This window comes from Palaemon carinicauda, chromosome 27 (assembly GCF_036898095.1).
Source record: "Palaemon carinicauda isolate YSFRI2023 chromosome 27, ASM3689809v2, whole genome shotgun sequence".
Lineage (NCBI taxonomy): Eukaryota > Metazoa > Arthropoda > Malacostraca > Decapoda > Palaemonidae > Palaemon > Palaemon carinicauda.
Window position 1 is genome coordinate 19995207 of NC_090751.1, and position 14307 is coordinate 20009513.

At 45.6% G+C, this 14307-nt stretch overlaps 1 protein-coding gene across 1 annotated transcript in view; it reads right to left on the reverse strand.

Moving 5' to 3' along the window:
- Positions 1-11873: 11873 nt before the first annotated feature.
- Positions 11874-14307, reverse strand: part of LOC137620588 (glucose-fructose oxidoreductase domain-containing protein 1) — a 75212-nt gene continuing 72778 nt past the window's right edge. The window contains exon 5 of the mRNA XM_068350846.1: positions 11874-12035. Coding sequence (XP_068206947.1) covers positions 12006-12035 — 30 coding nt within the window. The 3' untranslated portion in view covers positions 11874-12005. The remainder of the gene's footprint in view (positions 12036-14307) is intronic.

Below are 14307 nucleotides of genomic sequence, written 5' to 3' on the forward strand. Positions count from 1 at the left end.
AACACACACACACACACACACACACACACACACACACACACACACACACACACACACACACACACACACTGCAAGCTCAATAGGAAAATTTGCCTTCAAAACATACACATTCACACACACACACTGCAGGATCAATTGGAAGAGGGAACGGCCTTGCACCCGGGACAAGTAGAATTTCTCTTGTCAAGTGTGTAAAGCTTTTGGAACATTTTTTGACCGGATAGACCGCAGTGAATTAAACCCCTGGCGATTTGAGCATTCCCTCTGTCAAAGGCCCCAGTGCTCGAGTTCTGACCGTGGCAACGCAGGGTCTTTGATCCTCAAGAGGTTACCGATCATTGATCGTCAGACCCTCTTTCACAGGAGCTATGGTAGCCTCTCTAAGTTCATAGCCCTCCCAAATAAGTTGAAGAAGGTCGATTAAAGAACAGAGTCCTGGGGTTCTCTGCCACCACCTGCACTGGACCAGAGAATATTGTACAGTACCCATTGAGACGTTGAAATCCCAAGATTTTGTGCTCCCTCACAAGGGAAGGTGTCAACACGCACCTCAGAAGACTGTATTCTCCTCCTACAGTATGTACAATCTGGACAAGAACAAAAGAGGCAGTGTACCCTGAAGAGATTGACGGAAAGCCTGGGACCACTCAATGATTGGTTTCCTCCTTCAGAAGAAAAACTGCTTTTGGCACATGCATTCCCAGAGTGATGAAGTACTGTGCACTCTAGCCTCTGAAGAGCATAAAGTTGTGGAAGTTACATGATGACTGGTGAATCTTGCCACTGATTACGGGCACGTAAAAGGGAATCTCGGAGCACTTGGGGGTCATTTGTTCCCGTTCCCAGTCGCATGAGCACCTGGGAACTAATCGGTATGTGGAATGTAGACTGCCCACATGGGGAAAGAACAGGTGATCACATTCCCACACATGCTCACAAGGAATTATCTTATCCCTCATAAAAGCAAAAATGATCGCTTATTCTTCTCATTTCATCCTGAGGCAATTTCTGTCCCTTTGCAACCAAAGTACTGTATCCTTCCTTAGGAAGAGAAATATAAGAAGGCATGAAGAGGGTGCCCTTCATCCAAACCAATAGTACTTATGCATGAGATCAAACACAGATATGAGGAGTATCAGTCCAGGGGGTGCCCTTCATCCAGACCAATAGTACTCGTGCATGAGATCAAGCACAGATATCAGGAGTATCAGTCCTATACTGCTGCGTACCAAGACACATTCCTGGTCTGGGTTAGTTCTTGGTACTGCAGCCTTTCATGCATAAGAGACTAGAGATCAGTCGGAGACTTGCGTGACCCCTGTATATTGGGCTTTGTTGGATTTAGACAAATTCACCTTTTTAGCATCCCAAGAATCAGCCAAAGATGAGGAAGAGGAGGCTGCATGCTTCTTGTTGCCAGCCATTTTCTGGGAATTGGCTACAAAGTCTCTCTCCAACAGCAGTCAAGACCACATCAACTGGTGCCATGTTCCCCATCACCTCAACAGGTAGAGCAGGAGGTACAGAAGACACAGCAACTAAAGCCTCAAAAGGCCTGGAAGCGATAACACCTTCAGCAGCTTTCCCTTCAATGGAGTATGATTGATGCCCAAGGAAACAACACAGATGCTCAGGATCAACGCAGGGTTTCGATATAAACCTGCCCAACCTCTTACCAGTGTTTGTCTGACACAACTATATTTCAGCACACTTCTCTATATCCACTTTAAAGAGTAAAAGGGAAAAAAATAAAAGCTGCTAAGATGGAGGAGGCAGCAAGGGTACATCCGTACCCCTTCAGCCGAAGTAAAAGGCAAGTGTATAGCTGAACGATGGATGGAAGGGCTTCCCCCACCTGTCAGTAGTTATAACAACCTTGTTAAATGTTTTAACTGCCATTCCAGCTTTGCTAAAGTTATGATCCTATTAAAGTATGATGGTTTGTATTCACATGGGAACAAATTGTGATTTACATAATCATTGTTAGGAATGTGATTTTCTAACAGTTCCTCTTATTGAAAATTCTATTTTCAACTAATATTGTGTACCGTTTTTTCTAGTCGGTGTAATTTAGTACATAAGAGGTTTGTTTTTATTGCACTTTTATAGATTTAATGTTTTAATGATAAAATTCAAGTTGAATTCCACACAGTACTTTTTATTGTACAATATATAGTTTCATCTCTGTATTGAACTGAAAACCTTTCTTTTTGGATTAAATTTCAGTACTGTATTGATAAAATAGAATGTACATTGAAACTGTATTTATAGAAACAGAGCAGTAGATATGAAATTCTCATCACAGCAGCTCTCAATTTTAGCAAAGGAGATTATGCTCAACTCCTTCAGTAGAATCTCCTTGTGATATACTCTTTACCAATATATATACACGTTGAAATTTTACAGCTCTTAGTAGTGCAGAATTTTTCAAGAGTGCCATGCTGATTGTACTTCATCTTTGACTATGTAATAAAAAGAAGAAAAAATAATTCTATGATTAAATCCAAAAGCAAAAGTTTTACATTTCTTGTTTTCACAGGTACTGTTTTACTATGTCATTGGAATTATTTCTTCCCCACAAAACCCTGACCTTGTTCAGTGTATATGTATATTTTAAAATACCTAAATTAATAAAACTTATAGATGGATAACAAAAGCAAGACCAAGACCTATCAGTTGTGATTTCCTGTTCCTGCAAAGCAACACAAAATATGTACAAAATAAACATTCCAGAACTGCACAGACCTTTCTGTACAACCATCATGGGCTTAACATTGAAAATGTAAGATAACATCTACACAAAAGCAAGCAAGAAAAATAACCTGGATAATGAAAAATTTAAAACCAAAAAGTTGGAAAATTTTTTGCACCATCAAAACACAGAAAAGCAATTCAGGGATAAGGATGTAAGTAAATGTAAAAAACTACAATATAACATGATATTTTTGCTAAGCCCATTTTTAACTTAGACCAAAATGAAAGGACAAGACTAGCTATTAAAATTGGGATAAGTTATTTGTATTTTTCCTAACTATACAAATCTGGAATTTGAAAAGCTGGAACTTGGCTGTTAAAATTTATAAGGTGTGGTGGGGTAGTTACTGCCAGTTGGTAGATACGCTCCACCAACCCAACAGGCCACTGACCAGCCACTTTGACCTAACACAGGACTTGCAGAGCAGATGAGGTGGAAGTGCAACTTAAGGACTTACGATTATTTAGATATGCATAATACAAATTACTTTAAAAAGTTGTGATTTGTTCCTACACACAAATAAAACCCTTCATCCTTTTAATAGTCAAATTATCCTTACAGGAAAGGTCTTATAACTAATCTGACTAGTTTAATTCCAGGTTTGTTCCAGCACGGAGTACTTACCTCGAACTACTTCTTATGGGAGTATCTGGGATGTCCTACCTACCCGACCAAGAATTTTGCGTAGTTCCCCCCTATCTCCGCTTCCCTTGTTGGGTCGCCCCGTGGTGGATGGATACTCGCCCTGAGGCGACCCTGGGTCAGCTCACGAGAGTGTGCTGCTAGGTCTGACTCGTCAGTAAGCATCTGGTCGTGGCGTAGATAACATCTCGCCGCTCTCTCTTCATCCTGTCCGACCCGCCTTTGTGTTACCACGTGTTTCTTTTGTGCCTTACTATCCACATCCTTTCAAGGTATTACTGGTGTTGTTTGATGTTTCAGTGCTTTCCTTTTGGAATCCCAGCGTCGCTGTCCTGGGCCTAAGACCGGTAAGCCTTTGACGTCTCCTTCAACCCCGTCGGAGAGGGGTTCTCCTTCCCCTTCTCCTACCCAGAGTAGGGGACGAGGTAAGTCTGTTGCGGGGAAACGGCCCATTGTCATTCCCCATGAGTCTGATGTTGATGATGTAGGGTGTATTGTGCCGACGCAGACGTGTGGGGGGTCTGCTAGTGGGGCGGGAGTGTGTGCTGTAGACGGTGTGGGGAGAAGTCAGGAATGGCTCCTTCCCCTCCATCGTGGCAGTGTCTTACAGGTTCAGCAGTGCCTGGAGGCATTATGAACAAGGAGAGGCAGCCCACAGGATCTTCAGACCCCAACTCCATTGTAGGGACGGCACCGAGGACGTCCTTCAGATCACCCATGCGTCAGGAGGGCTCTACGCACGCCCCCGGCGCCCTCTTCTACGCTCCCGTCGCCCTTCAGGCAGCCCGTCATGATGGTTGAACATCTACAAGACCCTTCATTATTGACAGGAGATTCAGGAGAGTCTGGCTGGCTCCCAAGAGCTCCTTCTCCATCCTCGAGGCACGGCCCCTCTAGCAGACCGGAACATCGGCGGAAGTCCTCGCATCAGGTCTTGGTTGACAGGCATAAGCTCGCAAAGGTTCCGACTTCATCCGCACAGCCAGCGGAGAGTGTCGCCCCTTCGGACTGGCAGCCTCGTCCCGGACCACGGGCCTTCAAGAGAACGCCCTGACTGTAAGAGTCATCCAGTTAACACGGCGAAGCCGCAGCCACGTGGATCCCCGCAGGGGGGGGTAGGCCCATGACGGCTACCCTTGTCACAGCGGGGCTGCCTGCTCAGCGAGTCGAGCCGTCGAGAGTTCTCCATGAGAGGAAGATGCCTCCACCTCAAGCGGACCCCTCCGCCTTAGATGTTCCTACTCAGGCGGAGGACCACTCAGCCGAGGCCCTCGTCGATAGCGGAGAATGTTCAACGGACAAGTTCTCCACATATAGGAAGGTCCTGGCCCTCATCAGGCGCCATCATAGGCTAGATGAGCCGAAGCCCTCGCCGGACGAAGCGGAGGCAGCAGCTGGCTCGACCCGGCAGCATGGCATCCATACCCGGTACCACGACAGCTCCATTCAGGTTTCGTGGTCAACCGCTGGTATACCAGGGTACTCACATTCCACGGATTTCCCTGGGAGGGGTAAGACCCATGACGGCTACCTCCGTCCCGGTGGCTCCATCCGTGATGGAGCCAGCCGCTCCATCATCCCAGACAGCCCCACCCAAGCATCAGAGGTGGCCGCTGACACACCCACGATGGCTACCTCCGTCCCTGCGGCTCCATCCATAATGGAGCCAGCCGCCCCATCGTCCCAGCCAGCCCCATCCAAGCATCGGAGGCGGCCGCTGACATATCAGGGTACTTACACCCCACGGATTTCCCCGGGAGGGGGTAGACCCATGACAGCTACCCCCGTCCCGACGGCTCCATTCGTGACGGAGGCAAAGTGGCTTTCCCCCTTGCGGGTCGAACAGGGCTCTTGCCGCTCCAGTGCCTGCTTCAGTGGCCGCTGGAGACCCTCCCACATCTTTGCCCAGTGTCTCTTCGGCTCTGTCCGCCCGTCGGATGCAGACGTTGGCACACAATCTTTACCTTGCTTTTGTCCGGCAAGTCACCGCCTCCATCCGTCCAGCTCGGCCCGGCAGCATGGCATCCATACCCGTTGCCACGCCAGCCCCAGCCAAGCATCGGAGGCAGCCGCTGGCATATCAGGCTACTTACACCCCACGGTTTTCCCTGGGAGGGGCTAGATCAGTGACCGCTACCTCCATCCCAGCGGCTCCACCCGTGATGGAGGAAGCCGCCCCATCAGACCAGCCAGAAGCGACGGATACAGGATGCCCCCACGGATCCATCCTTGCTCGAGGATGCAGCCGACACGGAGGATCAATTGGTAGAGGGCTTGTTAGACACAGCCGATTGTTCCCCCGGCTGAGTATCCTCCTATAGACAATACCGGGCTCTGATCCGTCACCACCACAGATTAGACGAGTCTAAACCGTCATCAGAGCAGGATTGGCTTTAAGGTTTGGGGAGGATGGTGGATAACCCCGGCCAGCGGAAACCATCCTTGGCCCTAGCGCAGGACGTGGAACTAGGCATGGAGCTCGTCGACAAATACGTTGAGGGGACATTAGAACTCCCGAAGAGCCTTAGAGTTCTTCAAGCTCCTGCCGGACTGAGGACCCAGAAGAAATTCTATGTTCCAGATGAGCGTCATGCAGGTCCCCGCTCATGGGAGGAAGCCTTTGCAACATTAAACCAGGGCAGTGCAGATGACAGATCCCTCACTGCACCAGTGGTTTTCTCTCAAGCAGTGGCCTCCATGATGGAGGACACCTCACGAGACATAGTAAATGTGACCTCCTGGCTGGACTAAGGGCGTGCGCCCTAGCAGGGTTCCAGCTATCTCTCAACCTGTCAGTACCAGAGAATCAGGCCCTTCTACAGGAACTCATTCGCTTGGTAGGGAAGGCGATGAAGTCCCTTGCCTTCCAGTCCCTGACCCAGTTGGCACACTGGGTGTTAAGGAGGAGGGATAAGGTCCTTTCAGGATCTCCCGTAGACTTCCCGAATGAGAAACAAGTTTCGGAGGATTGCGCTGGTGTGGGGTGAGACCGTGTTCCCCCTGCAGGCAGTAGCGGAAACTATGGAGACAGTGAGCAAAATTAAGGACTCGGGAGCCCAGGGTGTCAGTGGCAAGACGTCCTCCCCATAGGAGACCACCAGCGGACGTGGCCAACCCACCTACGGCACCACTTCCTGGCAGCATCCCCGCAGTCCTCCCGCAGGAGTGGTGCCCCAGCCCAGTCCTCCTTTAGGCAAAATACGCCGGCTCATGGAGTGCTAGCAACCTTGAGGGAAGGGGATTTCATGATGTCCCTGGATCATCAAGGACGACCTTTTCAGATCCCCGTGCATCCCTCCAACAGGAACTTCCTCAGAGTGAAGTGGGGATTCCAGTCTCTGCAGTTCAGGACTCTCTGCTTCGGACTGTCAACAGCTCCTCAGGTGTTCACGAGGGTGGTCACCGTAGTATGAACCTGGGCCCACAAGCAGGGCATCAGGCTGATCCAGTACCTAGACGAGTGGTTGCTGCTTTCAGCCTCAGAGACAGTCTTGAAGGAGCAAGGAGCGAAGCTATTGCAGTTCTGCAGGGAACTAGGGATCACCATCAACTTGGGAAAGTCCCAGTTAGACCCCACCACCAGGATAACGTGCCTAGGGATCGTCCTGGATTCCCAATTAGGAGGGCATTCCCCTCTCAAGAGAGGCTGAGCAACCTGGATCAAGTTTTTGACCATTCCTGATAGGTACGTTAATGAGAGCCAAGGACTGGCAGAGGCTCGTGGGCCACCTGGTTTTGTGGGAGAAGTTGGTTCCTCAGAGGAGGCTCAAGCTGAGCCCAGTCCAATGGAAACTGAAGGACCGTTGGTCACCGGGAGTACCTTCTCAAGAACTAGTCAAGATGCCTCCGGACTCCAGGAACATGTTCCTCTGGTGATCCGACAGGGCGGACAGCCTTGAGGGGTTACCATTCGCGTCCGTTCCTCCAGAGGTGTTGCTCTTCACAGACGTATCAAAGGAGGGGTGGGTAGCCCATCTGCTCGGGGAAACAGCAGAGAGGAAGTGGTCCACAGAGGAGAAGACCCTTCACTTGAACATGCTCGAGCTACTAGCAGGCCAAAAGGCCCTCGCAAGGATCGCCCATCGTCTCCGGGAAAACATGGTAGCACTCAGGTGCGACAACGCCACCGTGGTGGCATATATAAAGAAGCAAGGGGGACTGAGATCAAGGGGGTTGTGCAACCTCACGTCTCAGATACTGGAATGGGCCAAAAAGGAACACATCAGCCTCACAGCCAGGTTCATTCCAGGAAAGGAACGTTCTAGCCAACGGCCTCGGCAGGACAGGGCAAGTAGTGGGGTCGAAGTGGTCCCTACACCCTCAGGTAGCCTAGAAGGTCCTCCAGAGGTGGAGCTCACTGGTGATAGACCTTTTCGCCACGGGGCTCAACGCACAGTTACCCGTGTTTTGTTCCCCGGTGCCAGACCCAGCAGCAGAGTTCGAAGACGACTCCCAACGCTCGTGGGACGGATTCGACGTATATGCCTTTCCTCCTTTCGGGTCCCTTCGGGATTCTCAGGCAGGTTCTTAACAGGATCAGGCAGCCAAGTGATACAAGGTTGATTTTGGTAGCGCCCTGGTGGCCGGAGCGAGAGTGGTTCGCAGACCTACAAGACCTGGCTATCCTTCCTCTGTGGCCTCTGCCGGTAAGAGAAGATCGGCTACACCAGCCCTACTTCCAAAAGTTTTCACAAAAACCCCCAGTGCCTTCAGCTACACGCGTGGAGGTTATCGGACATCTACTAAGGAAGAAGGAAGGACACTCGCAGAGGACAGCCTTGAGGATGTCCGGTTGTCTTAGGAAATCCTCGGTCAGGGTTTACCAGGCCAAGTGGGCCACATTCGTGAAGTGGTATGCGGTTCAGAACCTGAGGCGCCTGGATGCATCGGTCTACAGGATTGCAGACTTCCTGGTCTACCTAAGGGACTGCCTAGGGGTTTTCCATTCCAGCCATCAAAGGGGCCGAGCAGCACTGAGACAAGTATTTCCACTCGGAGGCATTGACCAGGTGGGCCTCTTGTCAGTTTTCCATACTCATCAGGAGTGTTGAGCAATCTTATTCCTCCCGCGCCTCTCGGGTCCTGCAGTGGGATGTGGCTAAGGGTCTCAAGGTTTGGTCTAGGCCACCCTTTGAACCTCTCAAAGTTATCCTGGATAAAGACCTTACCCTCAAGGCAGTGTTCTTGCTAGCTCTGGCCTCGGACAAGAGGGTGAAGGAGCACGGCTTGTCGTTGGAGGCCTCACACTCAAAAGGGTGGAAGGACCTGGCCCTTTAGTTTTTGCCTGTTTTGGTGGCCAAAACACAGAACCCAGCCATCGTAGACTCAAGGTTTGAAGGATTCTCGATCCCGGTGTTCCCTCACTCAGGACAACCCGGAAGACTTGTTCCTGTGCCCAGTGAGTACTATCAGAAAGTACCTTAACAGGACAGCCAGACTTCGGCCGGGCATCAAAAGTCTGTTTGTTTCCTCAGGCCCAGTGTAGAAAGCAGTGTCTAAGTACAAGGTCTCCTTCTGGCTGCGACAAATGATAAAAGGGCTTATGACAGTGAGGGGTCGGCAGTCCCTGGCAAGACATGACCCCATGACATTAGGGGCTTAGCACCTCCTTGGAATTCAACAAGAACATGACAGTAGGTCAATCATGAGGGCGGGCATATGGTCCAGGCAGTCCACCTTTACGGCCCACTACCTGAAAGACTCTACAAGGTGGTACCTGGAGTCCTTCCCCATCGGACCAGTCATTTCCACCCTTCAAAAGTTTAAGGCTGAAGCCCCAGGGTAAACCGAGGGGAGTAATTGCAAGCGACACAAGTTTCCGCCTTACTCCCCCCCCCCACCTTTTTTTTCCTTACTACCCTTTTTGCCCCTTTTCCTTTCCCTTTGAGGGGAGGATAAGTTGATAAACAGAACGTGGTACCTGTCCTGGAAGATTTCTTCCACACAGTTCTCAGGTCCGTGGTGCTGCCACATTGGCTGACTGCTCAACAGGCATCCCTCACTCATATAAGCTACAGTAGGCGACTGCTGATCTCAGTGTCTCTTTCCTCCCTTCCTTCCTCTACCTCCACTCCTGGACTTGCTAGGACAAGTTCTATTTGGCAAAGCATTGGCCACACCTTTTCCAGGGGATGAAGGAACTCTGACCCTGGCCTTAGCAGGAGTCTTCTTTAGAGCAGACTTCAAAGGAGCAGCAGGATCAGTTTCCTTGCTCCGATAACCTTTGAAGAGCCAAGGCCCTTAACCCTTTTACCCCCAGGCTATTTGGAAATTTCCTAACCCCCAGGGGGTTATTTTTTTCCCAGTACATTTTGCAGTATATATTTTTTAAATTGCTCTAACAGCCTTAATTTTTGTCATAGAAAGGTCAGTTTGGTCTCATTCTCTTGGAAAATGCCTGATTTTTCTCAAAAAAATTATCAAAAATATGAAAAAATAAATTTTTATAGCATTTTTTTTGCAAGGACGTACCAGTACGTCCATGGGGGTAAAGGGATGGCTTTTGTGAAACGTACCAGTACGTCCTTTGGGGGTAAAAGGGTTAAAGGTAATAGCTCGATGGATAAGGTAGTCAGGAAGGCCTGGTTTGTCTTCCTCCACTTCTCCACTTGTGTCAATATCCTTTTGGCAGGTAAAGTTGAGGATTTCCTGGACGGTAATGACAAAACCGCAGGGTAAGAGGATCCACGATCTTATTCAACAGTAGGCAATGACTCATCAATGATCATCATGTCCTGTGTTTTATCACCAGGAATAAATACTTAAGAGGAGGGCACAGCAATAATAGTCCTGGAAGTCCTCACATGGACTAAAATCTTCAACAGCTTTAAAGCGGATGGATTGACATCTATGCCAAATTCCCGCTAACTTTGTTGTTGGTCAATACAAGGGAGGAGGTGGCAGGGGGGTATTACCTTTGTGGGGGAAAGGTAATACTCCTTCCTTACTCGAAGTTGGTCCAGAGTACAAATCGCAGTCTCCTCCCTTTAATTTCCTCGGGAGGAATACAGTATACTCTATTCCATGTTCTATCTTTTTAGTAAGCGCAGCAGGTTGAAAACTGGAAGTTGAGAAAGAGTTAAAGATTTCTTTTGCAAAACTTTGAACATTGAAAACATATGAAGCCTAAAGTGTCTCTTAGTCTTCTTCCTATTCTTTCTGAACTTTGCCCACTGCTGAGGTGCCACAACTTGCATTCATCACAGGGAGGACTGCGAATAGATGGCCCCTGCAAACAGGGCAAAGGAGATTGGGATCTCACGACAATCTTGCTAATAAACCTGCCGAAATTGTGACTAGGCATACCAGGCCAAAACCTCGTATCTGTTCATGGAGTCTCCACTGCAGCAAATGCCAAAAAGAGAAAGAATAAAAATTAATCGGCCAAGAATTGCAGGCACAATGTATGTATGCTTGGTGGCTGGAATCAAAGTAGTTGCTCAATGGCCTGTCAGATGGTCCAGGCTTACCCACCACCTCATTATAAATTTTAACAGCAGAGTTCTAAGCAGAACTCATACTCCTATTAAAGAATGAAGGTTTGTATTTGTGTTGGAACCAATACTGTACAGTAATCATTTCTCTAAAATCATGAATTATCCAAACCATGGAATCCTCAACTCCATGAACAATAATAAACCCAAACAATAAATTAAACAAAAGAATTAACATAACACATTAAACAGGCGAATACTGAACCAAAATAATAAATGTAGAAACCTACTTAAATAGATCATATCTCAACTTTTGCTTTGTTCCCAAAGACCTTATTATGTTTTGTTCCAATTCATCCAATTCACAACTAACCTTGATTTACACCTAGCCTATTATGTAAGATAAAATCTTGCAAGTTAGTCCTATGAAACTATAAATGATGTGGTGTCTTGTTTAATTGCTTAAGAATAGCAGTTATGATAGAATTTATTTAGAAGGAATAAAGGCATGTGTGATATAAATGACAAAAAGATGACAGTCTTGTCTAATAGTCCCAGATTCATGGACAGTACAGTACTTGCATTTCATCTATCTATCTATCTATCTCTATACCAAGGTAATTCCCCCAATTTTGGAGGGTACCTGACATACAGAAAAAAAAAATGAGACTTCTCTTTGCTCTTCTCAGCCTGACGAGGGATTCAAGCAAGTTTGGTTGGTACTGCTAGGGTGCCACAGCCCACCCTTCCCTGTTATCCACCACAAATGAAGCTTCATATGCTGAATTCCCTACAGGTAAAAAGTTTCCTATACTAAAGCACGATACTATGGACCATGAACTGACAAGATGTCGGGAGTACCCTTAAGGTCTCCTGGAGACTAAATACATTTAATAACTTTTATGAATAACAATGCACAGTACCACTTTAAAAAGATGATAGCTGGTGAAAGGTTCTAACTAATGCTTGAAATGTGGACAAGTCTACCATAAAAAGTTTGAAATTTTGTCACTCACCTAGAGGATGCAAGGTGCTTGATGATAAAAGAACTATAAAGAAGCACTTCATGAGAGTACCTGACAGTGAATTATCATTTTTGAAGCTTTTAAGTAAACTTTTAAGAGGTGGCATCCCAACTAAGTCGCAGTGGAAAAAAACAAAGTGCCAATTTAATCTTATTGCTTTAAGGTGATAGCTGTTTGGTTCTGAAAATGAGAAGGATTGCTAGTCAAGAAAAAATATCAATATAGTCTTCAATAGCAAAAAATCATGTACCAGCTATTGAGAATCAGTACAAAAAAAATATAAATGATATGCAGTACAAAATTAGGTATTAGGCAGTGATACACAGTACTGTACTGTACTGTATATCAGATACTTAATAACAGTAAAAGATCATGGTACCTGATCCATTTCTGTTTAGAATAAAAAATAGCACCAATGTATTCTAAAAATTGGAGATAAGCAATTAATTTTCAGTTCTAATTTTTTTGGTGGTTGACCCTCAAATAGAGATGATAAACTATGGACTGTGCCTACTGGCCTTCTGACAGAGCATCAATAGAAGACTATCTATTTTCACTTATGTAGTGAATAATTATGATGTTAGACTTGGTACTGCTTAGTTTTCTTAAAAAGATGACAATTGCAGAGGGAAGAAATTAATAAAATATTACATTACAGATCTATAAATTAGAAGTTTACAGTTACAAGAACAACAAGGAGTCCCAACTCCAAAAACTGCGACATAACTAATCAGGAAGTAATATCCTTGGAACACCATCACCTGTCTAAACAATGATAAAAGCTTCAGCAGATGGTTATTTCATGGACTGGAAACCACTTACAATCCAAAATTCCCTCCTAACTTTCATTAAGAAAATAAATTCAAAGGTAATTAATTACATGAGAAGATAAGAAAGAGGGCCCTCAATGATTAATTTTTTTTCATATCTGAATAAGTTAAGTTCTGACATCAATAATTACATAATTCTAGAATGGTATGAACGTCAGGCTTTATCTACATATAAAGCACGAGAGTAAAAATTTAATATATCCATATGTGCTACTTAGTGTACATCAATTTCCATAAAAAAATCTCAGCGATACCTAGTCAGTATAAAAAAGAAAAAATGTTCCTCCCATCAATAATTGCAAGTCAGCACAAAGAATGGCTCCCCAAAACATCAACATGAACATCCAAATCACCATAGAAATTTTGGTCATAAACCTCAATGACTCCTAGTTACTATAATAAATTTTACCACAAATAACATTCATTCATTCATTACAACTCGCCATCAAAAAAAATTTAACAAATTACCTCGCCAATCCTAGGGCCTAGCCTTTATCTCAAGTTTTACAATCCAATCCATATATAATATTGACGCTAACATTAACAATTCCAATTCAGCATAAAACATGTTGCTGTCAACATCAATAATTCAAGTCCGAATAAACGCTTCCGCCATCAATAACACCACCTTAGTATAAAAAATGAAATCTGTCCATGTCAACCACAACTACCTTCAAACTCCTACTAAGTTGTCTTTCAAGTGTGGAAATGCAGTAATCTCCAACCACTGGTCAACATAAAGCAAAGCCTACAAGAAAAACTCTATATCACATGGTCATGCAATAACAGGAGCATGGTTCAACAATATATGTTGATTAGTATTGAATAGCCATTTTGAGTCTTGGTTAAAAAGATCATACAACCCTGTAAGTTTTAGCTCAGATTTCTAATAGAAAAGTCATTCAGCTGTTAAAGTGCTGTACTAGACGGAAGAGACTTAGCCACTGCCTGATATAACGACCATAAAGCACATGCCCTAAGGTATCCTTCTAACCCTTGAAATAAAGTGAAAAGTTCATCCCTAAATGTTCAGAAACACTAAAGGAAAACTGCAAAGGTCCACTTAAGAGAAGCTGACCAGTTACACAGGATGAAGTTTAAGGCAGAAAAGTAACTACATCAAAGGCTAATTCAAAACTTAAAAAATCTTTTACACTGAACATGTGCAAAGTACGGCACATTGTAAGTAATTCACCAACCAAAAATTGCTGGACTGGATAATGTATACAGGGGACTACAGACTGATGGAAAATGCAATAAAGAAATACCTGCCGTTTCATCTGTAACATAATTGTCTGAATCAGATTTTCCCTTTAATGAGATTAGACAATGAAAACTAGTTTCCATATACCACTTGGAACTAAATTGCTTTTCCAAGAAGGCTACTGTAGTTTGTATGACAAAAGTACAAAAAGTCAATTTACATAGTTTCACATCCATATGATGAAAAGGGATGTACTCCTCTCTATACTGCACAACACAAACATTAGTTATAATCTGTCATATGTCATGGTAAGTCAGCACAGTCATCAGTTTAAAGACTCCAAGTTAGTAGTCATCAGTTTAAAAACTCCAAGTCAGTACAGTCATCAGTTTAAAGACTCCAAGTCAGTACAATCATC